Source organism: Nesoenas mayeri (genome assembly GCF_963082525.1).
Source record: "Nesoenas mayeri genome assembly, chromosome: 3".
In the NCBI taxonomy this organism is placed as follows: Eukaryota; Metazoa; Chordata; class Aves; order Columbiformes; family Columbidae; genus Nesoenas; species Nesoenas mayeri.
The window spans coordinates 114,408,318-114,436,094 of NC_137544.1; the positions used below are offsets into that span (position 1 = coordinate 114,408,318).

The following is a 27,777-nucleotide window of genomic DNA, read 5'->3' on the forward strand; positions in this document are numbered from 1 at the left end:
TGACATAGACTGCTTATTTTAGAGAAGCTGGTTTTAATGTTTTTACCAGTATTCTTAAAGTGATCTACAGAAAATTGATGGTGTTTTGTTATCTTTTTTTAATTTTTTTTCAATAGCTACTGCCTCTGTTTTGAATTGGGTGTGAGATGAGGCACTTTAACCACCTTTTCAAATATTGACTAGAAATTGATTTACAGGCTTGGATAGTGCAGCTTTATCCCCAGGTTTTACTGTGAGGTTGGTCTTTATCCATTAGAATTTAAGAAGATTGGACTGGTAATAATAACTTCAAGTTAGGCGATGTCTTAAAAACAGTGCTTATGTATAATAACTGCTTCAAATGTGACTGTTACTCTTTTGCTACTGAGCTACGCACAGACATTTCAAGATAGTGAGCCAGTTGCTGATTAATTACATCTTTTTTTCAGACAGAGATGAAAGAGAACATCAGAAAATATATGTATTATTTTTCTATTTCTTTAGCTTTTCAAGTAGTTCTATCTAAAAGCTACTGATAAAATATTTTCTGTGGGTTAGGGAAAGTTTCTGGGTATTGTTTGTTACCTCTAGTTATTGATCAGCTACTGTGGGCTTTTCTCTGACTAATAACATTACTCTGCTACAATACTGTTACGAATCACTGCATTATAGTCCACAGTACTGATTTTGACAGTCAGCATAGAGTAGGGCAGATTGTTGCAGCATCGCCTCACTTTTAGTTTTTCAGATTTGCAGCAAAATATAATGATATGGGCAAGGAGGCGTAGTTGAAGATGGGCCTAAGAATGATTTACCTGCCCAACAAGGTCATATGTTCTTCAGATATTGCCAAGTTGTGTCTTAGAAAGAGGATTTTTCCAATAACCCTTACTAAAAAAAAAAAAATAGAAGAGAGGGAGAAAGTCTGGAGAGTTACTTGATTGTCTCTATGATAGAGAAGATGGCAGCAAGTTCTTCTTTTTCCCTGGTATGTTTTGTGGAATATAGCTTCCCTTCTCATTATCAGCTCTTCAAACATCTTGCCTTGCTTTCCTGGAAATCAAACATGATGAATAATAGAATTAAATTATCAAGGTATCCAGCAATTTTTAGAAAAAACATTTTTCCTAAAACTTTTTATAACTTTTATTTTAATTTCTTGAGTGTGATTATGAGAGTGCTGTTGCTGTTGAAATTGAGGATAAGATTATGTGAAGTAATCCTCCTATTCCTGAACACTTTCAGGCCTGTATTTTATTAGACTGTAAACTCTGAGCAGAGGGTTAAGTATTGATGTTCTCCTGCTAGTCTGCATTCAATTTGTGAACTGGCTTGCAGGAATAGGTATTTTGTCCTGCTTACTTTGTAAACAGAAGAAAGGATTATGCTTAATGCTCACATTAAGGAGGAATGCAGATCTGCATGGCTGTCACTTGTTTGAGAGCAATAAAACCTGTCTGAGGTTGTTCCATAGTTACTGCTATGTACATATGTTTTTTCTAAGCAAGGAAGCTCATGGTTGCATATTCATCATTTAAACTCTCATCCCTATATTTAGGTGCTTAAACTATAGTTAAAATAGTAGATGCCATACTTTATAATACACATTGCCCACAAAGTGCAGAAGTGGTTGTTGTCCTAATAGATCCGTAATTAAAAGTAAATAAATCTCAAATCTGTTTTTACTGCTTTTGTGACTGCTGCAAAGAGAAGGTAGGCTCTGGAGTTTGCACCACAGTTTAACTGAGCCCTGGTCTTACAAATGAGTAGAACAAAGTACTTTCCACAATTGATACATCAGCTTTTCAGCTCAGGCTGGGGTTCCATCATAATTTTACATTTATTTATGTTGTTACTAACACTGGTTTTCCTTTGCAATAGCACAGGGTTTTTTTCTGGTCATGTGTTGAACTTGTCCAAAGAGATAATGCTGCAGAAAGCAGAAATTCCTTTAAAGGGAACTGGTACCTGAGACTAATTGCAAGTTCAGCAAAACCAACCATGTTTTGGATAAAGCAGACCGCAAGCATTTAGGGCTTAGTAATAGTCTGAAGCCAATGGCACCATGTCTGTAAGGATTTAGGTGGCTTGCAGGGTGCTTGTGCTGGGAATGCTGCTGAGCAAGTGAAGTGCTGTCTTGGAGATTCTTCTGCGTGGTGACTGCTCAGCCTGGGTAACACATTCGGTAAATCCCATCTCTGGCTGTCGAAGGTCAAGGTGATTGTGGCCAAGTTAATTGTATCCAAGGCGTTAGGTGGGAGTGAGCACCTTGCTTCCTGGAAAAGGGCCGATGAAAAAGAATATCCTATACTAAATTTGGCTTGGATTTTTTTTTTGTAATCAGGGACAATGGAGGATGTGGACAACTTCCTTTTGATACGACCCTTTATTACAGTAGACCGTAACTCATAATATAATCGCGAACTGCCCGCCAGCAGTGTAGATCTAGATTCAGTATCTGACTATTTTTTTCATGACTTCTGTAGCTGACCAGCATTCTGCTTGTTAACTTAGCACTTTCAAGACCATCTTTTCTTCCAGTTTCAGTATTGAAAAGCTAAAACTAGCAGCTAGATTTGCAATTTCTGTAGGCTACAAGAAAGAGCTTGTAAGATTTAGCGTGGTTAGCAATCAATGGCAGAGGAGCCTGTGGGGTAATCTGCAGTTGTTGTGAAAGCAGATAAATGATGGTTCTTGTTGACTGTATCTGTATCTTTGCTGTGTAAAAAACAGTGTTATATTTAATTGTGTATTCAGATGGGTGGTCTTTGTGTGTGGCTTTTGTTGTGTGTGGAGTTTTGTGTTTGGTAGTTGATTTCCCGTATAGTTGCATAAAATTTACGCTTAACATGCAAAATTCTCTGTTCTACTTTTTGCCAGTTTTTGTCTTTAGTCTGGTGTCATGCAACACTGCTTCAGATAATAAACTTTGGATAAAATAGAATTTTGCCCATAGATTTATGCTGAAGATTTCATTTGTGGACCTTTCATTAGCTACATTGTGTTGTAACTCTAAAAACACTCATGAGAAACGTTGGTCTTGTCATAGATTTAGCATGTTTGTGGTTTTTTTTTTTTTAATTAATCTCATAAATTGGGCTACTGAATGTTGTCATAACATCTTTGTAGTCCTGCCAATACTCAGTCTTTCCTAATATGTGTAGTACCAGATCATACTTTTGTGCTGTATAAATGAAGCTATTGTAGTACTGTGCTAGTAGAACTGACTTCCTTTGTCTGCAGCTTATCTACTCTGCTCTTATCACTAGATATGCCACGTTTTCCAGGAAAATGGTGAATATTTAATTCTATGATCAGATTAAGTTCCTTTGTGGTAGATCTACAAAACAACAGTGGATTCTAGTCTTTAATATTTGTATTTTTTTTCTTTTTAATTTCAAGTTAATATTTTCTCCTCTTCACAGTAGTGCTCACATTTATAAAGGGAGCAGGGCGTTATGTGAAAAAGGGTTTTATTATGCATAAGCTAATTTGAAAAACATCAGTCTTGCATCTGTACTTTGTAAAACTGGCAGTGATTTGTTATAGCTGATGATGTTTTTGGTGATGCTGAGGTTTATTTATTTACTAGTGTCTTGAAGACATAAGGTTTCTGCGATCATTGGCAGCCTGTCCTGCCTCCCCAGATTCTCTCTTGTCCTGAAATAACTTTGAACTCAGAACCAGTTTGAAGCAAATACTGCTGAGGTAGTGGTCTCAAAAAGTGGTGAATTCCTAAATATATCAAGAAAAGAGGCAGCCAGCTAAAGAAACAAAGCATCATCATTACCCCTGCAGAAATAAAGGCTGCAGCATGAGTGCCCTTGATAGAGAACAGAGACACTGTGAGTAAACCCTGGTGGGAGAGGGAGCTCAGACCTTCTTAGGCACCACCAAATCTCCATAGCAGCAAAACACCAGGCTGCGTTACCCTGTCTGTTCATAGGAGTATTCTGTGCTTGTCTAAAATACATTAAATGTGCATTTTTAAAATGGCTGGGCCTAGTGTTTGGAAGCTCTTGATTGAGGTGTTGATGGTGATCCAAGTTTAGTTTTGGGAAACAGCCATTTTCACTGAAGAAAGAACCATTTCTGCATAGTTCATTCTTCTTTCCTGAACCTTTTGAGCACCAGCTGCTTCATTTCAGTGGAAGGTAAAACTGATTGTCATCATACCACTGTTGAAGGTATTAGAGACACTTCCTCCAAGAGAAAATCATGGAGTTTTCACAACTGATCTGTTTTTATATCAGACTGATTCTATGGTGGCTCATTTTCCTTGTATCAATCAAAATCTAGTTTCCATTTTTATGTGTGTATAAAATACATTTGCCAAATTATGTATTTTATGGGACAGTCAAAATATCAAAAGATTTTGCCCTGGGTTTTGCACATTATGTTAGCTGATCCTGAAATGCTTTACTTCATTGGGGCTTAACCAAGCATGGGGATACTTGTAAATCATCCTTGCCAGTTGTTGGAGCAAAGTCGGTCTCCATCTGACAGCGCCCGACAGACATCTGCATTTCCACAGACCAGAACTATATTCCCCAGGGCCTATAGTATTTTGGACTGGAGTAATGACGGATATAGTGGTATTTGTCAGCCAAGCCCTGGGTAAGAAGTGACAACTAACAGTTATGAGTTCCAGACGTGGACAGTAGCCAGGAAAAGGGCTTTTGACATATAGCTTAAGGAAAAAATTAAGATGTGTTATAACCATTAAATTAAGCTTTTCCTTTCTGAAAGTCCGTTAAGATAGCTTTTTGTTCTCTTTGCGTAACTTTGTGGATTTTGCATTGCTGCTATAGAAATGATGATAAAAATTAAAAATACCAAGTTGTTTTCATCTCTCCTTGTGCTGTAATGTTGAGATAGTGCTCAGAAGTGCCCAGCCTAGACAGTCATAATGCAACCGTGAAGGGGCTCTTGGTGAGATGTTTGTATGAAGGCTCCAAATGTCTGGACTGCTGTATAAAAATCTACATTTGCTAATCTCTTAGGCATTGTAGAAAGTATTTTTTTATGAATTTGTGAGAAGTAGGGAAAAAAGGAATTTGTTAAACTAGCCTTTCTCCGTTATTGCAACAGTTAGAAAGATGCTGCTTGAGCACATGGGAATCAAAGTTCATTTAAACTGCTTCATAAATGTTAGATTATTATTGGATTATTTGCACATTTCCAAGGGTGAGTCCTTTTTGTCATAGGCATTTGTATGGTTTTACAAAGAAATACTAAATCTATCTTATTGTTTTAAAAACTGTATAATTGTGGTCATGACATCTTAAGCTGCAGTTCCTCACATACTTGAAGTGAACTTGTGGGGCAGTCTTGCATTTTTTCAGTGTTTGTGAATCATCTTCCTAACCTTTAAACTCCTTAAGATGTAGCAGGTCTGAAATGACTGGATATTTGTGTATTTAGTCGAGTATTTAAGTCCATATATAGGTTCTCTATGCTTTGAAAAAGCAAGGAGAATATTTATTTTGAAAAACTTCCTTAGAAAACAAATCTTTCAAAGAAAATTAAAATAACTTCTGTACTACTGTGTCCAGTTCTGGGCCCCTCAGTTCCAGAAGGACAGGGAACTGCTGGAGGAGGTCCAGCGTAGGGCAACCAAGATGATTAAGGGAGTGGAGCATCTCCCTTATGAGGAAAGGCTGAGGGAGCTGGGTCTCTTTAGTTTGGAGAAGAGGAGACTGAGGGGTGACCTTATTAATGTTTATAAATATATAAAGGGTGAGTGCCACGAGGATGGAGCGAGGCTCTTCTTGTTGGCAAACAATGATAGGACAAGGGGCAATGGGATCAAGCTGGAACACAAGAGGTTCCACTTAAATTTGAGAAAAAACTTCTTCTCAGTGAGGGTGACAGACACTGGAACAGGCTGCCCAGGGGAGTTGTGGAGTCTCCTTCTCTGGAGACATTCAAGACCCACCTGGACATGTTCCTGTGCAACCTCACCTAGGCGTTCCTGCTCCAGCAGGGGGATTGGACTAGATGATCTTTTGAGGTCCCTTCCAATCCCAAACATCCTGTGTGTGATACTGTGTGATACTGTAGTAAGAGCTGATATTAAAAAAGACATACTCTTCCATGATTATTCAAAACCTTATCAAACTAACTATGTGAAAATCTCAAAATATTTTAGATAAATGAGTTTGAATTGTGTTCTGTACTTGAACATTTGCAGGAGTTTGAGGTTTTTCTACCCCACAGGTCACCTTATAATAACATAGGTTATTTCTTTGAAGGAAAAGGAAGATCTGTGAGCGTGCCGTAGCTTAGTTTCTTAGCTCTTTCCCTTCTCAGAAGTGGCCAAGTTAATAAACCATAGGATGATGGGCATCAATTTAACTGTCATTGGCATTTGAAAAATGTGTTTAGAAAGAGTAATTATTTACATTTGACTTTTGAGTTGTAATGTGATGAATGTTCCATGAATCTAACCAATTTAACCTCTCGGAAAACAAAGTGTTGTTGACTTGTAAATATTCTGTACCGCTAATATGTTTTTTTCTATCAATTCCTTTCTTAATTGATCGCTCTGTTCCCCTCTGCCTCCCATGGCAGTCTTTTCCCTGTAAAAGGACCGATCTGTCTAAGGTAGAGAAATTCAGTTTCTATGTATTGATTGCCATGTCTGCATGTAGTTAACTTGCAGGGGCTATGCTAATCATTTATCTCTCTTGTTTACCTTTACTTTTTAATTAGTTTCCCCCTCACCCCCCGACATTCATTTACTTTTGTTTGTACTCGTGTCAGACAGCATGATCTCTAATTTCTAACCCTAATGAAGGAAATATTTTCTGTTATTGTAGAAAGTAGTTTTATAAGACTTTTGATTTATACCATTGTTATAATCTTCTAAATAGACATTGAATTACATCATAGCTTCCTATTTTTTGTCATATTCAGGAAATAATAACCTTTTTACTGTGTTCTTTTTGTTTTGTTAACTCAGGCTAGAATTTGAGAGGCAGCAACGAGAAGAGCTTGAAAAATTAGAAAGTAAAAGGTAACTTTCTTGGTGGTCTTTACATGTGTTTGTGTGTGTATATATACATGTAGTAGACTCATTTAAATCATTAATTTGAAAACATGGTGTTACTCAGCAAGCAGACAATCCTCATATGAGTAATTTTATTTTGTTTTGTCTTCTATTTGGTTATTTTCTTGAACTGTTAATTCTTAATGGTTAGTAACAGACAAGCTCAGTTGTATTACTCTTACTCTTAATTTTCATGGTATTATTTTAAAGATGGCAAATTACATTCTTTATTCAGATCTTTTTTAGCATTTAGTTGTCTTTGGATTGAATTTTGATTGGAAAAACTCACATTAGAAGCTCTGTTTCTCTCCAATAAAACTGTAGTGCTGCTGTGGGCATACCCATCATACTTATCAGAACATTATTTTGCAATCAGTATTGTGAGCTGGCAAACTGAGCTGACTGTTCTGGCTCATCATACCTGCTGAGACTTTAGAAGGAATAGCTGTCACCTGGTTGCAGATCACAGCATTGATTAGATTCATAGGCTGAAAGACACTTTCTGTCATCTCAGCTTTAGACTGCTGGCTCTGCTTTGAAAGAGCTATTTATATGGTTGGACTGAGTTAAGTAAACTCAGAAAAACCCTGAAACTCTGAAGCTCGAGGTGTTATTCAAAAACTGATGCAACAGAATCACTGATGTTTATCCTCATTGTTATGTTGATAGGATTTGAATTCAGGTTGTGCTGAAGTCAGTTTACTTGTGCTTTAATTTATGTGACTTCTTGCAAAATAACCATCTGATATGCAGGTTGTCTCTGTATTCAGGCAGTTATATCATGGGGATAGTGGTGACCTTCAAGTCTCAGTCTGTCCTCGTTTGGAATGCACTGGAACCTTTAACGAGATGTTACACAGGACAAAATAATTTGTCTTAAAGTAATTTCTCTCTCAAATACATCTGTACCTAATCTTATAATCCTGTTTATCAATAATTCAGTTGGGTTCATCTAAAGGGAAGACATTGTTTCAATTAATCTATTGGCTCTAAATTTAGTGAGGCAAATTTCTAATCAGCTCCTTTTATACAAGTTTGTGTATATAAGAATGAATGTATACATAAAAATATATGTATTTACTCTTCACTGTGTGCAGTGATATGGTCTATCTGTATAGACTATCTGAATCTCTTTACCGTTTGTCTCATGCATTGAGTCACTTCCATGCAATGTAAGGTCTTAATCTGTGGCAAAACAAAACTATTAAAAACTGCTATATATACGGCAAAATCCTTGTCCAAACCATTTTAACTTCTAAGGGATATGTTGTCTTTTGGAAAAAAAAGAAAAGTTTGAAACGTTGCATTTAAATGTTTTACTGTAGGAAACAAATAGAAGAGATGGAAGAAAAACAAAGATCTGACAAAGCCGAACTTGTAAGAATGCAGCAAGAAGTAGAGTCGCAGCGCAAAGAGACAGAAATAGTACAGCTGGAAATTCGAAAACAAGAAGAGAGTCTGAAACGGAGAAGTGTTCACATTGAGAGCAGGTTAAAGGATTTGCTGGCTGAAAAGGAAAAATTCGAAGAAGAGAGATTACGGGAACAACAGGAGATAGAGCTTCAAAAGACAAAGCAGCAGGAAGAAATTTTTGCCCGGGTCAAAGAGGAGTTGCAGCGACTACAAGAACTTAATCATGATGAGAAATCAGAGAAAATGCAGATTTTCCGTGAACTAGAAAAACTTAAAAAGGAAAAAGATGAACAGTATATTAAGCTGGAATCAGAAAAAAAGAGACTTGAAGAACAGGAAAGGGAGCAGGTGATGCTGGTGACTCATCTAGAAGAGCAACTTAGAGAAAAACAAGTAATGATAGAGCTCCTGAAGAGAGGGGATGTACAAAGAGTTGAAGAAGAGAAAAGAGATCTTGAAGATATTAAGGAGTCTCTTTTGAAAGTCAAGGAAGCCCGATCTGAAGGTGATGAAAACTGTCAAGAGTTAGAAAAAGCACAGCATGATTTTGTGGAGTTTAAAAGGAAACAACTGGAACAATTGACTATTTTGGAAAAAGATTTAATTCAGCAAATGGATCACCTAGAAAAGGAAATAGCAGATCGCAAAGGAGCTCTGGAACACTTAATATTTGCACATGAGGAACATTTAAATCTCAAGAGAGATGATGAAGACTTTGTGGATGCTGCGTTCAAGGCTGAAGAAGTTGAGAAGATAAAGCCAGCAGAGTACAGGCTCCAATCTAAAGTACGCCAGCTTGAGTACCTGAAAAGTAATCATTTGCCAGCTCTGCTGGAAGAAAAACGAAGGGCTTCTGAAGTCCTTGATAGGGGCTTGTTAGGGTTAGATAACACTCTCTATCAAATAGAGAAAGAAATAGAGGAAAAAGAAGAGCAGCTTGCCCAGTATAGAGCCAGCACAAATCAGCTGCAGCAGCTTCAGGAAACATTTGAATTCACAGCCAATGTAGCTCGTCAGGAAGAAAAGGTTCGGAAAAAGGAAAAAGAAATCCTTGAGTCAAGGGAAAAGCAGCAGAGGGAGGCGCTGGAGCTGGCTGTCGCGAAGTTAGAAAGAAGACACTCTGCTTTGCAGCGTCGTTCGACGATAAACTTTGAAATCGAGGAGCAGAAGCAGAAGCTTGCCACCTTGAACAACACCTGCGGCGACCAGGCCGGGCTGCAGGCCAGTCTGGAAGCTGAGCAAAAAGCCCGTGAACAAGACCGAGAAAGGTAAGTGTTGTGGGAGCTTCCATTTATTAAACCTGTCCACAAAAAGTGAATCATTTTATACCTTGCATGTTGAGAGAGCAACTTGCTCCATGTCCCAGTGTTTGAGTTTCTTGATGAGTTTCAAGTAGTTGAACTAGAAATGAGACTCTGTATTGATCTTTAAAGAATTCTTGGTTACTCATGGATTTTGGTTTTGTTTAGAAACTTATCCCATCCTCAGCAATATAGTATTTGCATTAGCCATCAAAACACTTAAATAAATCTTTTTACCTACTTACAAAGCTCAGCCAACCTTATGATCTACCCTTACAAAAACATGGACCATCTAACAACTTTTTTCTCTTAAAACATTAACATGTAACATTCTGTTTCTTTTTGTGTAACAAACTAGATGTTTGTTCAAGATTTGGAGACGGCTAGTGATAGTAGATTGCAAACCATGTGTCTCAAGTGGTGATGTAGTGAACACTTCTGGTATTCAAAGTGAACAGGTATAATGATTAATTTTTGCTGTAGGTTTCAGGGCTAAATAAAATAGAGTAGCCATATATCAATGTAAAATTTGATGGTGGTTTTAAAACTTGTTGGAAAGTATACAAAGGATTTCATAGGGCCCTATGTGATGACAAATAGAAGCAGTGGTGGTAGCCATTTCGTCAATTATACACATATCTGTAGTTATATGCATGATATCTGTACATTCAGCCCAAGTATGGGAGAGTCAGAGAAAAGTGATTCAGGTAAGGGAGGATCTTCCTATGTGGAAGAAGAAGAAATATTATGTTTTATTTTTGGCTTGATCAAAAAATCCTCTGGGATTAATGCATTTAATCCATGCAGTATGGAAAAATGTGTCATCTGTTTTGCTAACAGTAGATCTTTAAAACTGGTGATTATTGGTGAAACAGTGATATCTTTTTTCTTGAGGTAGCATTTGCCATTTGGCTTTTAGTATTTAGTAATTATGTGCTCTTCTTTCATAAGCTCTTCAAACAGATGCTTGATTAGAAACTTTCCTATAGCCAAGATGAAGAGCTCTTCTGTATCCTTTTCCTTTTAAACCGTTATCAGAAGAGAATAGTTCCTTTCTATATGCTGTGAAAGGTCACTTTTTCAACGTTTAGAGCCACATTGTGTGGATTTCAATTAAGCGTTTTCCTTACCATTTTGTTGTGGATATTGCCATTATTTTTCATAATTGCCTTCAACATAAAATCCTGTTTTCTACACTAAGCATCTCGCTTGACTAAAGTCAGCTATAAACAGCTGGACATTCCACAAAAATAGGCTGCTTAGTTAGCCCTCAAGAGATTGCTGGATTGTGTGATAAGTGAAAAAATACATTGTCAGCTAGAAGACTAAGGTTTGGAAAAGGTACCAAGGAAGTGAAAAGATCTTTCCTCTTTTTTCTATTTCTTTTTCCTTTCTTGTTTACTTTAAAGTCCTCTTGCACAAACTAAATAAAACTTTGAAGGCTTTCCGTGGCTTTCCCAGGGGCCTGAATAGTTCAATTCAGAATATTTTTATGAAATTTTTTGTGAGGCTGAAGAAAATATTAAGGTACATGATGGTATGTTAAATGTTTCGGGCTACGTGGTGTTATTGTGTTTGAGTTTACACTTCACAGTACAGAATGCCTCAGGCGCTATGTTAAGCATATGAGTTGTATATGTTTCTTATTGTTTAGCTAGGTACCATTATGTGATGATGTGCTCTGGTTCAGATCAGTGTTAACTCTCTGAAAATGTTTAAATGCAGTATTTATTTGAAATGCTCTATGAGCATAAGTCCATCATAACTGTTTTGGTTTTGTTTTGTCTTTTCCCCAGTTTGAATAATATGTTAGTGCGAATTCTTTCACCTACAGGATGACCCCCCAGAATTATAATTTGAAGTTAATTTATACTGGAATAATGCATACACATTTTGTCTTTGCTGGCAGAGGTTTGTGGCAATAGGATGAGCATGAAGTATCTTTAGAGTCACCTTTGAGACAATGAGATGTATTGTTCCCAAAGCGCAGTTTAGTGAACTTACTGGTAGTTGCATCACACAGACGCATAAGCTTATAGCTGTAAAAAGCAATATCTTTTGGTAGTAGAATGTTTACAGATCAAGAGGTAAGCTTTGTTCCTTTAATGTCATTCTGATTTTTGTGGTTAAATTGATTTTCTATAGATGCAAACACTCTGCTGTATCCATCAGCCACCTCCCATCCACTTTCCCTCAGGATGCGAGATTGTTTTGCTGCTAATCAAAAGGAGCAGATGGCTCCTGGCAGTGCTGCAGAAAGTACTCTAAAAATGAAGTAACAATTCAACCCGCTTTACCTCAGCCTCAGCATTCATCATCTCTAATTTTCTGGTTTAACCTCCAGGATGGCATAAAGTAGTTGTAGCATTGTATTTACATTTAGATATATGCAGTTGTTGGGTAAGTGGTAGAATCACAGCTTTGCATTGTTTCCCCTTCTTGTACAGGAACTTGTTTTCTTTTAGTCTTTAATTTTCAAGTAACCCCTAGAAAAACCAATTGCCTTTAGAGACAAAAGTCATTGTGGAAAGGGGGAAGATTATTACTGTGTTACTAATCTCATCTCAGCTACATTGCAAGTGAAAAGTGTGTTCTGGAGGTTACTTTGTTATAATATAATTTAATTTGACTAGGTGATAAATAGTGCAAGAAGTGCTTCCTCTTTTATAATAGGTGCCTTAGGCATTTTCTGTCAAAAATACAGTATCCGATTTTACACATTCTATTCTGTGCATGAATCTGGCTGTTATGAAATGTATTTGTTAAATCAAGGAGGTTTCCATTTCAAAAGATGATTTGTTAGGTATTCATAAAATAAATACTAACTTTTAATTTTCTAAGTACATTTTCAAAAATACATATACAGACAGAAGGAATAACTGGAAAACAAGATTACTTTGTATAGTACAGAACCTAAAGATTTTCCTTCAGCTATCTTTTGCCACATCATTGTTTCAGGTTGTCTGTCCTTTTTTTTTTAATTAGTATTTTTATTATTAGTGCTGTATTTTGAGTTTTTTCTTTCCCCCTCCCTACTTATTAATTTACTTCACACTGGAAGCTAATAAATTATGTCATTGATAGAGTTCTGTAATGAGGAAAGTTTATTTGAATTATGCTAATAATGGCTTAAATCTTATTAATATTTAATGTTCCGAGTTAGATACCTTTAGCATTGGATGTTACTGAAGTTGTTTTATTCAACTTAAAACTGCTGTTGTAATGTGGTTTTGATCAGTCTCTATTTTCTGATCTGTGCCTAAAGAGCAATTACTATTTTTATATCTTCAAATTATTAATACTTACAGTCGTACATACATGAGTCCCAGTGAAATTACAGCACTTCCCACAAGAGCTATGGAAATCAGCTCTAAACCAGACAAAGTGAATTACATTTTAAGATCTCTTCATAGGCTGGACCAGGAAATTCAGCAACTGAAGCAAAAAATCTACGAGGGCGATGGTTGTCAGAAAGGAAATCATGGAACGTTAGAAGAGAGACTGTCCCACCCCGCTTTCCCTACCAGCCCGACAAAGCCACAGCTGCCTGCTGCTCCACTAGTTGACGATAGGTAGGTAACCTGCATTTCTGCAAGATTTTGTTAGGAATGCAAACAACAGCTTTAGAAAACAAATATATTAAATTGTCATTCCTCCAGGGTTGTTTTTTAATTAAATACTGTAGTAGTACTTAAAGGCTAATCTGCAAAGAAAATTCATTAGCTGTATTTTACTTTAAATAACCAAAAGATTGATCTATTGCTCCTGTGCAGTTTGGTTTAGAGTAGAGGTTTGTGAAACTGTAGGCTTAAATGTATTTAAATTGTTTTTGTGTTTACCGTTACTTGTCTATATGGAATTGCTTTAAATCCACTTAAAGCAACAAAGTAAATGAAATTGTCTTAAGCCTTGTTTAATATGGTAGCTCTCTGATATCACTTAAAATCTATTTCCTCTCTGTTCTGTTTACACTTACACACACAGTTGTTAGTATCAACTCTTGGAACATTCCTTCTGTTTGAAGACCAAAGCTTTGTTAGCCCAAGTTGCCGATATTGCACAAGTGATAAAAGCAAACCATTGAATAACTAAAGATGCAACCCCAGCCTCCTATTTCTTCTTCATCTCTCGTACACTCAGTGCCACTTGTAGGCAGAGCTGTATGCATAGCAGTGGCTTAACCTGTGCTCCATTAAATTGTCTAATTGTGAAAACAAATTGTTAACCTTTGCCTGTTAAATGAACACTTGCTTAAAAGTCCATGTTCCTTAAGGAGCGATAAAACCTGGTTTAACATTAAGCCTGCCAATTAGCAGTTGTGCAGTACTGGGGCTTCGTAAGCATTTCAAAGAGCCCTTTAGCCTGTCTTGATTTTTATCTAAGCTACTTTTTAAAAAAATTGTCTATATCTTGAAGGATAAATGCCTTTATTGAACAAGAAGTACAGAGAAGGCTCCAGAATATTCATCATAAAGCTGAGGATAATGACGTTAGCCTATCCTGGTCTGCAGAAAGTGGAAAGGTGAGCAGAGATGGGTAGGAAATTCTGACCTTCACTATACCATGTGTAACAACTGATTTAGTTTTGTTCAATAATTTTCATGTTTTCCTATGTGTACTTAATTCTGATTTTCAAAAAAGTAAACAGTAAATCAGAGATATCAGTTTTAGATTTGGCTCATATTTTTTTCCCAGTGGCTGTTTTATGTTGTGTTCCATTTTTTTTTTTGGCAATAGGAAGCTTACAGATGAAATAAAAATCTTGATTTTATTTCCGTAAAATACAGTGATAAAATTCTATCCAGAAGAATGGTAATTGTTTATACTTGCAAACAAATTCTCATTTAAATACTAATCATCTAATTCATCTCAAGACTGCGCTGATTGACTTCTAAGCCAATGGTCTAATATCAATAAGGAAATAGTTATTTTTGGCTACTAAAAAGAGTATCTCTTCCTCTAAATAGTTTTAAGTGAACTTGTACAAGGAAGGCACTCTTTTTAATAATCACATGTACCTTTTTTATTGTTAGGATAATGAGAGGCTTAATAATGGCACTGTTAAACGCAAGCTGAAGTATGAGGTAAGTCATAATTTGTCAGAATGAAATGGTTGTCTTAAATTATGGCATGTCCTATAATTAAATTTCTTAATGTTTAGCTGCATAATTAGAATGTTGAATTCACAGCAAGATTAATGGCTAGTAGAAACAGAAATGTGTTTTGCCAACTGGAATGAAAGTGATTTTTTTTTCAGATTTGACATAGCTTTTTCTCTATCTGAAAGCTGTGGTGTTATTGTGGATGTTTCTTCCTTGTTTTGTCATGATTCTTAATTTGGAACAGTATCCTTTTCCTGATTTTTTGAAGGATAAAAGGTTATAATGAGGAGAGATTGTCTGAATTCAGAATACTTGGCATTTTTGACTCACAAGGAATTGACTGCTGTAAGTGTGTCTATAGCAGCATCAGACAAATTTGTCATGAAGGGTTCATACCTGTATTTTTAAGCTGAGGCTCAGACCTCTCCCACAGTGTTTGGTTGCCTAACTATTGCTTGAAACATGGTTTTTTACTCGTCTTGGTGAGTAAATCACAAATACCTTCACAGTTTTAAACCTTAGTAGTAGGAGAGCTGCAACAATTCTAATTTGGACTGTGTTTTTGCTTTTACATTTATTTTTAAACTGTGTTGGACTTTGAACAGTATCTGTGATAGTATAGGAATTTTTTGTGTGTGTGCATGTGTGGAAAAATAATAAAGGGCTTAAAATTTCTGCATCACCCCTTGAGTTTCCTATCATTTTCAAGTAAAGCGAATATCATCAAAGTGAAATGGATACTGTACAAAGGAAAAGCAATCGTGGGCCGGGCGGATCAACCATTCCTGAATCAGATCTCAATCGCTTCTCTTGGATTCTCTCACTCAAATTTTGAGAGATTGTACAATGATTGTACCAGTTTTGAATGATTATCCAAACCTAATCAAAATTAGTCATCAATTTAAGAAATGTTCAAATCAGAAGATTTTTTTTTTAAGAGACATTTCTGTTTTCTTCTTTTGAAATTTTTAAACAGAAAAGTCAAGAGTGGCAGCCACATTGTGGCTTTCCATTTATGCCTAAAGATGGCAGTTGTGTTTCTGAGTTGTGTGGAGGCAACGCAGGAGTAAGAGGCCATAAAAGACAGATGGAATATACAGAGATGTGGGATTTATTTACCAGTTCTGGAAGAATCTCCTCCTCTTTTACATCAGAGAACGCATTTGAGAATGAAGGGAATAATTTGGAACAAGAGAACTTTGCTTGTCATTGTGACGTTGAAAGTAGTTTAATTCACTCTAAAAATATTAATACTTTAAAGAATAAGAATGTTCCTTATCAGAATGTTTTATCTACTTCTTTACGAAGTCATGACTTAAATAACGTGGCTTATTCGCTCTGCAAGGTTGAAAATTTCAGTCATTTTGACAACAAAATAACAATTTCTCAGGATTTTGACAGCTCAAGAACTGAATCTGATTGTTCCCACTTGAAACAGCTGTCTCCTGTAGGATCCTTAATGGGTGCTAATGAGCAGGATGGCTTTAACAGTGTATTGTGCCTTCGCTTTTCTCAGTCTAATGTGCATTCTGAAATAATAACTTATAAAGAAAACAGCCCATTTAAGACGATGCACCAGACAATCAAAGACCAGGCTAGTAATCCTCAGCTTCCAACACAAGAAACCTCTGAATTGATTTCTTTCAAGTCAACAGCTTCTCGTTTTGATGTGAGCCCAGAGCACAGCTATGGCTTGGGTTATCTTTTCAGTAAGCTTTCCTGCCTCTACAAAGATACTAGTAGTCAGCTGCTCAACGGTACAGTGGTTTCGAAACAAATTAAGGAGCTGGGAAGTTTGTGTGACAGAAGTGAGAGATGTGCACAAGTGGTATCATTAATAAAAAATTTGCCATTTATAAGAAACTTGCAAGTAAATATATTCTTCAAGTCAGATACGAATCAAGACGTGTCCCACTCTACTGATGATGCAAAAGTTCATACTGGAAATGTCATTCAGCCTGAATGTCCTGGGCAAGAGGTTATCACAGTGTGTGCAAGCACAGAGATCTCTGGCGCTTGTGCAAGAAAGCCCTACGAAGGATTCGCATGCTGTTGTGAAAATGAAGAGCTGGAAAAGAGTCTTGTGTTAAGACAGGAATTTGTGCATTTTCCTGCTGTCCTTTCGAAGCTTCAGGTCTGTTCTCTGGAAGAAGTCCTGGAATTTTTGACCTGTGCCTTACCTCAAATTTGTATGAGAATGGAGGAGTTGAAAGGTGTCTATTGGCTTGTGGTTGCCAATTGCAGAAAGCCTGAACCACAACCTGCGTGCTTGCTTTTGTTCAGCTCCATCCTCTATGTTGTTTCACCAGTCAAACAAGACGTCTGCCCGAGTTCCTTGGCAATGCTTCATGAGGTTCCCATTGTCACGATAAAGGAAATTCAAGTTGGCTTTGCCGGACAGAATATTAGTCTTCTGTGTTCTGCTGAAGATGGTTTACTCACAATATTTACCTATAACAAACGCTTGACTCAAAGAATTTGCCATGATATAATAAGCCTTTTGATTTCTACAACGGATGATGCTATTTATTTAAATCACCAGCTCTTGAAAGATGATTTGTTGCAAATTTCGCTGGACTGGACAGCAGAAGTAAATGATTTCATTTTTTCAAATGGAGTACGATTGTCCTGTAATTTTAGAACTGAATTAGCTGATCTGGTTTACATCCTCCATGAAAATATGGGAAGTATTAAACCTTCGTTAGGTGATATTCATGTACTGCTGTATTCTTCAGTGAAAGTAGACTCTGCTAAGCAGACTTTGTATAGAACTCTCATTCTTACAACTACTCATATAGGTCTCTTAAGGGAAAATAAAGTCTTCTATCCTTCACCTAACTTTCCGGGTGCTTCATGCCAGCGTTCCCAATTTGACAGCCTTCAGTTGTACAGTTTGAATGATATCCGATGTGTAGTTTTTCCAGACAAAGAGAACTTCACAAAAATTGAGCTTGTGTTTTCTAGAAGGAGCAAGGTTGGATCTGATTCAGGAATTGTTTGTTCTAAATACTGTGAAAAAGAAATAAATACTCAACTGACAATCATCCCATCAATTCTTCAAACCAGTTTGCATATCCCTTTGGAAACCTGGAAATTAACATTCAGTTCAAGTGAAGAAGCCATTTGGCTAATTAAGCATCTGACTAGGTGTTGAAATCCAAATACGTTAATGAATACTGATATTTTTTTTTTAATATTTTTTTTATTTTATGTTATCAATAGGCAAAAGAGTCTCTTAAACCTGTAAGGGAATACTGTACAATATGAACATACATATTAGCAAAAAACGTTATTACTTGAGTACTTACTTTTTGTGAGTCTCTGATATGCTGTATATAAATTTTATTGGGAAAGTGAAGAAATAAAATGTTTCTGTCTTATGTAGTAGCTGGATCAAAACTAAAATTACAATTGTGTCTTCTGATTTCCATTTTGGCTGTAGTTTCTGGCTCCCTCGATCTCCTATCTCCCTTCACTAATGTCTTCTCCATTCCTCCTTTATTGCCTTTTCCTTAATCTTTCTGAATATCTTTGTTTTTCATGATTCTCATCTGTTTTATGCCTATGATCTCAATATTTCAAAACATCTGCTTGTTTGTTTGTTTGTTTGAACTGTAAGGTATGTTTAGGTTCCTATGGTACATTCACTGCATACTCTTAATACTGTGAATGTTTATAGCTTTTGTACTTTTTGGGAAGAACAGCATTGACAGATTTCCCCCTCTCTTCTTTTTCTGAGTGGGAAACTATGTCATTTAAGTAATTCCTGTTTATTTCTCCAAATACTGAAGTATTCTACACAATAGAGTAAGTCTTTCACTTCGCTCAATATGAGTGTTTATGGAAAGTGTAACGTGAAAATGAACCTGCTTAAAGGCTGTACACATTTGTTGTGCTTTAAATAGCATTTCGACCTTTGGTCGTGCTACTATACCTAGGGTAAGACAAACATTTTGAGGTGTATGATCTCCGTACATGTTTCTCATGCTGTTAAATAGATAGTTAGAGACTGGGGATACTGCCTGAAGGATGGAGTAAGTTTAAATCTAGAGTTATCTCCATGTAACGTGTCTGGCTTGACTTTCCTCTCCTTCTGCCTGCTTACTAATAGGGGTTTTGATGCTGTGAGATTGCGTCTCTGACAGTCTCTTTAATATTACATTCCAAGAAATAATGGAGGTATTGAACATTAATAAAAGATTTCCATTAGTTGAGACTTCACTTTAGCTTAGTACAAGGTTGTTTTTTTCCTGTTAACCCCTGTCAGATGTTGAAATAATAAATAAGCTGTTGTCTCCCATCTTTTGTTTCTTCCCTGGTGAAGGGAGCTGAATACCTTTGAATCCTGTTGCTTGGATGTGCCATCTGCCTTGTTTGAGGAAGATGGTCCTTGGCAGAAAAAACAGTGGTATCTAATCTAAAATTCTAAATTCTGTAAGCATATTGCCAGTAGAGGTGCAATCTTCTACTAGACAGAGTTAGACTTCAGTCTCTCTACTGGTATAAGAACATTTCCCATTTGTTCCTACCATATGTTGAGACAGGGTAATGTAATTCATGTGGGATTTAAAAAGAAATAACTTGCATTGGATGAGTAAGTAGTGTCTGGAAGGATGAATGCTGGTTTGGATAGAGAATTAAGGTTTTTTTTTAATCATAACAAACCTTTCTACCTTAAGGAAGTCCAAAGGTGAGGAAAATGTGTCACGTTATTTTGAAGTATGTTGGTTTTTTTTAACAAAAAAGGTATGTACATATATCACACAGAACATGCGGTAGACAGAGTAGTTATGAATTGGACCCTCATCTTGTGTCAGTCCAGCCCAAGAGTCAATAACGTTGGCGTTTCTTCTGAGCCTTGCCAAAAGTGAACATTGAGTGGCTCTGTCTGGAAGGACTGTCTTAATCAGTTAAATGACAGCAATTTCTGCAAATAATGCCTTTTCAGATTATACCTCAAAGTTAAATATTTATGCATGTTGTGTTCCAGAGAACATGGCTTTCCTCTTTTGTGTTTCTTTTCAAATTTAAGTTGATGAATATTCTGCACTTTTGTGACCCAAATGACTTCACAGCAATTTCTTTTATTCTACTGTAAAGGAAACGTAACATAATGGCCAATGTTTATGACTATCAAAGCATTATTTAATATTTAATACATCATGGTGTGTTTTTCACAGTACTTTGTGTTTGAGATTATTTTCTCTTTGACTATTAGCTGTTTGTAATAGTTCCCTGGAAATGACTGCAAATAAATTACATCTTGACAGAGGTGGCTTTAAGAGTGGCTTTATGGTTTTATTGTTGTTTTAAAACAGATCATATTGTTGTCAAGGCAATGAACTCCTCTTTCCCCCAAGGACAGAATTACTTACATTTCTACACTCCAGAAATGAGTTTTAGTTGAAAAAGCCAGTAACCTGGGGAGAAGTGGAAGAAGGGCAAAATGGCATGGAGAAAATACTTGTTGTGTAAACAAAGGTTGCTAAAAATGTTTTTCCATTCCAATGCAAATGTTTTTTGTATTTTCACTAAAAAAAGAAGTTAGTGGAAAACACCTTCTAGATACAGTCAGTTAATTGGAAGTAAAATTCCCTTTCTTTGTATTTTCTTTTAGTCTTAATGCTAATTTTAAGGGAAATGGCATTGGCATTTATAATTGACTAAGAATGAAACAACAGCCTCCCCTTCTCGAGAGGCACATGAAGGTGCCAAAAAGCTGTCTGTAACACGCAGCATTCGGAGAGGCATGTATGAATGAGTTTCGCACTTTTCTCCAGCTCCTACAGAGCATCACGTGTACTGGGAATCCCCAAGCATTGCCCCTGAGAGACCAGGTGTCACTGAGCAGAGGTGTGAGCACGTTCCTGTGTAAGGGTAGTGTCGGTCAAGACTGAAGAATTTTGACCAAGCAACGTGTCTTGTGGTAGTTGCAAAGGCATCAAAAATGAATGTTGAGAATATGGTATCTATATAAGTGATGGATGACATCACTAAGTACAAATAGATAGATAACACAACATGGTCATAACTTTAAAGTGATAGTTTCTCAGTCTTCTTTGTTATCAAGTATAACTTGTCATGGTGCTGTTGTCTTTTAAGTACAAGTTCATTAACCTTTTCAGACCAAATATGTTCTATTGAGAAAGTGGAAGACTTCCTAAAAGGCAGTTTCTGTACTTATTCACTGTAAATACTTATGCTACTTGTGGACACACTCACTGCAAAGCATTAATCTTTTCAGCTGCAAAATTGTTTTATTTTTGACATAACTTCAGATTTACAGATTCCATCTGGCTGTTAGTCAGAGGAATGTGCCCTCATTACAAATACCTGTTTAGACTTTTTGTCAGGACCACGAAAATTTATCATAATTGAGCTTTCTGTTAATTAGATATTATTTAAATAAAATAGTAAGAAACTGTTCTGATGGTGGATTACTGTGTTAGTTATAACTTAATTATAAAAAGAGTTTGGATTTAAGAGTCTAAGAATTTCTGAATTGCAAACCTGTAAACAGGTTTGTTATATAAGATATAGAAAAATATGACTGGCTGTGAATGCTTGATTCATATATTTTTAAAAAAGAGGGTTAATACAAAGTCTTCTGCTTTCCCATGTTTTTGATATCTAAGCTAAAAATGCCTTTTCAAAGAATAAGCAATATTTTTGAAGACAGTTCACCTCAATTTTTCCATGCATAACAAAATGATAGGGCTTGCTTATAAAAGGAGATCCACTTTATTTTCAAGTAATTCCTTCATTTGTGAAATAATTTTACCTCTTCCATGTTCTCTTTCCCTGTTTTTCTGGCCAAGAACATTTTGTCATTTTTAGTGAAGTTCTTTTCTTTTTTTTCTTACGTAGTGATTTTGGTTTTCCTTTGTTCTCCCTATTTGGTATGCACATGAAAGCGCCTGGTCTGTCGTTCTCTGACACCAAATCCAGATGACCTAAAGGACCCAATTAAAATTAGTATTCCACGCTATGTCCTGTGTGGACAAGGAAGGGATGAGCACTATGAGTTTGAAATAAAGGTAAGTCCTTTTCACTTGCTTCTCCTTCATGTTTGTTTTTTCCATACACATGTTGCTTGCATTTGAACAACAGCAGCATCGTAGTAGCAATAATAATAGAAAAAATGCCTTTTGTTTAAAACCAAATAGTTCCTAGTTCACTCTGTCCAGCCGTCAGTGTTCACTGTGACAGCAGCATAGTTGACAAAGATGGAGATGCTAACTTGAAACATGCTCGAGAGTCTGCAGATTCCAAAAATCACTTTACTAACTCCAATGAAATGTAGTTTTTGTTTCCACTAACTGCGATTTTTGGTTCTGTCCCTTTTCATTGTCTAAGTGGCCTCAGTACTGCTAAATGCAAGAGGCTGTGAGAAGGCATGCATGCTACAGTACACTATAGAGACAGGTATTTTCCAAGTGGATCGATTGTGCGCAGGAGGTTGATGGTCAGACTCTTGGGGTGGGCAGTTCCAGATCCAGTGTCAAATAATTCCGTTAAAGGTGTTGCATATTGGTTATAAGCATATTGGTTATAGCAAAGCCCTTTACTGAGATGTGTCAGGTATAAAAAATTATTAGACTTGAAATATTTACCTGAAATGAGAGCATAATTAAAGTATTCTGCACATATCCACAACAAAGTTTTGATTCATTTCTGGCTCTCTTTGTTGTTCAAATTCTTGCCACCCTGCTTTTCCAAGATCTTGCTTCTCCAAACTGTTATCTGCTTCGCCTCCATTCTGGTGCCTTCCTCAGTAGATCTTCTATGCAGAAATGCTGGAAGAAAATGCATATTCATTATGCTTCCTCTGGTACTAAGCCAGAGTTTTTTCAAAGCAAGATGCGAAGTCTAATTGGAAATGTGCTCTCGGTGCATGTGGACATGTAGCATAAGTGATGTACATGGCATCAGAGACAGACTTGGCAGCCTTTGTTGCCGAATGGGCTGCCAGATGCTTCATTAGCTGGTGTGAGTTGGAGGAGTGACCTGCCCTCATGGTGTGCTGGACCACTTTTGAACTATCCTCACATTCTCTTTTCCAAAGGCTTTTACTAAGATGGGCAATCTTAGCTCTGTTTGAGCTAATTAAATTTTCATCTTGAAACACACTACACAATTTGCGGATGAAGTACTTGCTTCTGCCTTTTGAACGTTTGAATTTCCTGGGGCCAGCGAAAGCTCAGAGCCAAAGAGATGCTGAGAGAAGAATAAGCGCATACAAAACTTCCCCGAGTGCTGGTCTAGCTGCCAGCTACTTTCAGCACATAGGATTTACTAAACTGGATAATGGTTAGGGAAGATAAATACAGTAAAAAGGTATTTTCTCTTGGTGGATTTCTTTTCCAAATATTCTCCCTTCACCTCTAAAACCACTGTAAGCAGTTGCAATATCATAGGATGAACGGACAGTTAAAGAGTATGTGCAGGAAGACTTGGCCTTACCTGGAAGCAGATGTAATAGAAGAAAAATGTTGGAAATGGGTGAGACTCGTAACCGGGAAAGAACAGGAGGATATATTGAGGAGAGATACAAATGCATATGAAAAATGGCTCCAGCAGTTCTGTGGCTTGTACTGTGTTTCTGTGAGAAACAAGTCTTGCAACCTCACCTCAGTCATAACGTGGAATGAGCGGATGCTCTGGCTAAGAGAGCTGTACATGGAATAGCTCTTCTCTTCTGTCCTACTTGCCAGTACCACCTTTTCTCTCTCTCCTGTGCCATTTCTAGTCTGCCTCTGAAAGAAACTGCTGTTTAAATAACTGCTTTGATGAAGCTCAAAGCAAAATTAATGGGTGACATATGGGTTAGGGAATGGGTTATCACTTCAATAATTGTATCGCATTGCTGTCAACTTCCTTAGAGCGCTAAACGTTTTATTGCAGTTCCTATGCACCTTAGTTTGGCTATCTTTGGGATGTTTCTTACGGTCATTCCCTTACACTGATCAATCAACTATTTATGCTCTTTCCTGTGCCTCCAGGTCTCTGTATGTCAGTGGGCTGCTTTTGCTGTGCTCAGGATTTCGTTCCAAGCTACAATCCACAGACCTTGCACAAACAAAACTTTAAACCTTTCCCCTGCAGATCTCTCAGTAATAATTTGATCCATTATAATATTCAGCTGCTGTTACTTTTATGGGAAATAAGGATACATGTATAGTAATCGTATTTTTTCCTTAAAAATGGGGAAAGTAGGAAGACAGGGCAGGGAGGAGCGAACGTGTACCTGCTTATTTCATCCCTTCTTGATGGGTCAGGACACAATGTCAATTGCTGAAATAATTCCTTATATCAACTGTCCTTTGTTTAGGTTTATTTTCACATGACCTCATACCAGAATAAGTGTTAGGTCTTGGGGAAGGGTTGGACCATTGATTATCTCATTTTCTTTGCCAGCTCCCATATAATCTTTTTTCACCAAGGTTCCCCTTAGTCCTGGGAGAATCAGTAGCTGACCTATTTGCATGTAACAGCACTTTGAAATCTGACAAAGGGACATGGGATGGTTGAATGGAGTTATAAACCTTTGATTTGTAGGTATCTCAGAAGTATTTTCTTCAGTAGATATTTCTAGTCACTGTGTTCGTAGTTACATCCTGACATATTGCTCTTTAGAGGAAGAAATATAACAAATTTCTATCTATAGCAAATATATAGATTTCTTCTTGTGATATACAATAGTAAAGGTTATTTCCTTCAGATGCCAAAAGAGAGCGAGCTTGTTTTGCTTTTCTTGGCACCATCACAGTCAGTTTTTAAGTCTTTCAACCCTAATATACTATCTAAAAATATTTTCTTTTAGTGCAAGTTCAGCAGCTTGTCCATCTAGACAGATGGTCTGTCCACTCAGGTTCTTCCACTGGATGCAGATCCTATGTTAAGTTGTTGAGTGACTCCCATTAGAACCTACTGGAAAGAGTTCAAAATAGAAGCAAACCCATACTTTATTAGAGTTCAGGTAGCACCTTCTCCTTCTACAGCAGGAGACATCCTGCAGCGGTTTGTACCGATCTGCTGTTAATTATTCAGTATGAATAGATACATTTAAAAAAACCCCCTTCTGTTTGAGTGATGTTTTTATGTGTTGTCTTTACAGACATGATGAAACAGTAGTGACTTGATCAGGTTTAAACATATTTATGTTAGAATAGCAGAAAAATATTCTTTTATTCTCCCCTTCCTTTCATGTTGTGATGTGCAGAATATTCAGACAAGGCTGTGCTGGAAACAGCAGATGGGAAGAGTTTTTGCATCAATAAAACCAATGGCATCTGCTCCAGACGGTACCTGGGGGTGGCAGAAGGAGCAGGGAGGCAGCAGCTCCAATAGAGACACGCAGGGTCCCAGGTGATGAAGCAAAGCCTGGAACCGAGCGCAGCCCTGCAAGGGATCTTCTGCCAAGAGGGAAAATTGTAGATGAGCCTTCTCATTCTTATTCAGTTTTCCTGGTTGTTCTGACTTCTCTCATTTTATTTCTTCTCTTTGGTATTCTCTCAACACCTGTTTTTTTTTTTCCATGTGTTTCAAAGCCTTTCAGTAATTTCTGACGAGTTCCCTATAGAAGACCCAGGCAGATGCACCCCAAAGCAGTGTTTTTCTCTGGGTCTGGTCACAGTTTTGTTCAGCCAAATGCTGTGAAGGGTCTGTTCAAACTGTCCATGTTTCTAATCAAAGTTTCTTCCTGAGCTCAGCAAACTATTGCAGAATTGGAGTACAGCAGAAGCAGTACTTACTGATGCAGAGTTCTTAAAGAAAATTATCAACACCTCCTATCTACTTAAATTAGAAAAGAGAAAAAGCCCAATCTTCACTCAACTCTATTGTTTTAATACCCTCAATAATGAATTTTAAAAGGTTCTAAGAAATTTTACAGCAGGTTTTAGCTTTTCAGATGCTGTATTCATAGACAGCGTGAGGAACAGTTTGAACAAGGTCCATTTTGAGCAAGATGAGCTTTCACAATGGCTGTAGACAGTTTAGCCAGCCCAGGTAGGCATGTTCTGTTCCTTCTGGTTGCTTCAGAATCAGGTGGAATGTATGTTTCCCTCCCCTTATGGTTTTACTTCCATTTATATGGGGCAGAGGGGGAACAAACTCTGTGACATGCTCTACAGTGAAATAAGTTGAAAAGATCTGCTAGGTTATTTGCTGTCAGTCATCGTGTAGAAGAAAAATTAAGGAGATGGGACTGTAGCATCTCCTTTCAAATTTCTAAGAAAACATAGGAAATGTTGTGCTTGAAGAAAAAGAAAGTCACAATTCTGAGGCAAGTCTGGGATCACATAAGTGCCCAGATAAGAATATTTTGAAAATCTGTCTTACAGATTTACTCAACCATATATATTAAGAAAATATTTTAACTACCATATTAGCAAATTACAAGTAAAAAGTGAAGAGCTTTTCAAATTTGCTGTACTTGCTGTTGTCCAGAAGATCTGCGTATGTCTTAGTGCCATATGCACAGGGCCTATATAGTCTGTCATACAGCTTTTTGAATGGAGAAAAAGAATCCCAGCCCAAACTGGTTGGATCAGCTTTAGAAATAAAATACTCTTTTTTAGAAGCGCTATTGCTATGCCAGGTGAGCTGTGATTCTCCTACTTATTCTGATAACATTATTGTTAAGCTTTGTGGACTGGTTTAGCTTTAAAATGTGTTTTCCTACAATCTCAGCAGTAACAACAATAAGATTTTGCAATGCATTACCTGCTAGTCGCATTACAAGAGTTAGGAAAATAAATGAAGAAGATGACAGAGACCGAGTTGGGTCAAGCCAAGCCACCAGAGAACAGATCCTTCAGATCTTAGGCAGCACAGCTACACGGCTTTGCTATTTTCCTTCTTGTCCATCTCTAACAAGTTGTTCATTAAACTTTATAGAAGAAAGCTAATAAATAATTGGCTGCAGGCAATTTGGTTTGGGTATGTTTGGTGCCACCTTATCACCCAGACAGCTGTCAGATGCACAGAGAACAACTTGATTGGCAAGATGACATCCGTGCTCTTCCCCAGGCTGTGGAGCTGGACCAGTCCTGGGTGCTTTGTGCTGGATTGCTTCCTTAAAGGCACGCTGCTGTGAAAACTCAAGGGGAAAAAGAGATCATTTTTGAATAAAGATCGCATACAAATGAAATTATCACAGCAAAATTTCACAACTCAGAAGTATTAAAATACAGAATTAAAGCACATTTGTATTTTATGATTAGCCATTGCACTCTAATGTTTACCTAAAGGGTTTTGTGATTTCTATATTCAAATGATTCAAAACAAAATGATTAATTGGTCAATCAAGATAAGTTTAACCTGCATGTTCCTGAATTGTTACTTTTCTTTGTTAAACCTGCCTGTGCATGTTAAATCCATTCACCTGGTTTGTAAAGTTTGAGACCCTGTTAACAGGGAATATAGTCTGTGATGCAGATGTCCTAGTAGCAGTCAAGCAATTTTATCAGAAATAATGAATTTGGATTGTGGAGATGTGCTAGAAGGAACCTGTGCTTTAATATTTGTGAAAAGTTTTTGAGTTTGCTTATTTACGTCTTTTAGCTAAAAACAGAGGTTAAAATAGGGGAAAAGCACCCCACCCAAAACCTGGTTCCTGATGTCATAAAACACACAATAGTTTTGGGGGTTCCAGAACAGTTCCCATGGTTACCCTGTTCTGAGTACACCAAAGGCAGTGGGGATGGGGAAGGCTGGACCAGAGATGAGCGTGAGCTACAGTGGTTGGGGTCCTGGTTTCCTCTGACTTTATTGGACTGTTTTGTTTCTCTTCTACTCATTTATCTTATTGTGTTGTGACTCTCTAACTTTCTGATACACTCAGTAGTTGAGGGATCTACTCCTTCATTTTTGGAGTCACTTTAGGATTAAAAGCCAAGGAGTAATTCTGTTGATTTCAATGAAACTT

At 37.1% G+C, this 27,777-nt stretch overlaps 1 protein-coding gene across 4 annotated transcripts in view; it reads left to right on the forward strand.

Moving 5' to 3' along the window:
• The window catches only part of KIF16B (kinesin family member 16B), a 135,660-nt gene that overhangs the window by 70,543 nt on the left and 37,340 nt on the right, over positions 1–27,777 (forward strand). For 3 of the 4 annotated variants that reach the window (XR_013921984.1, XM_080341996.1, XM_080341997.1), the window contains 6 exons: positions 6,944–6,997; positions 8,356–9,711; positions 13,158–13,316; positions 14,161–14,266; positions 14,778–14,828; positions 21,761–21,883. Coding sequence is in view for 2 of the 4 variants with exons in the window: in XM_080341996.1 (XP_080198122.1) it covers positions 6,944–6,997; positions 8,356–9,711; positions 13,158–13,316; positions 14,161–14,266; positions 14,778–14,828; positions 21,761–21,883 (1,849 nt within the window). In the remaining 2 variants the exon portion in view is untranslated. Of the gene's footprint in view, positions 1–6,943; positions 6,998–8,355; positions 9,712–13,157; positions 13,317–14,160; positions 14,267–14,777; positions 14,829–21,713; positions 21,884–27,777 lie in introns of all 4 variants that reach the window. The other variant, XR_013921985.1, reaches the window with a different exon arrangement.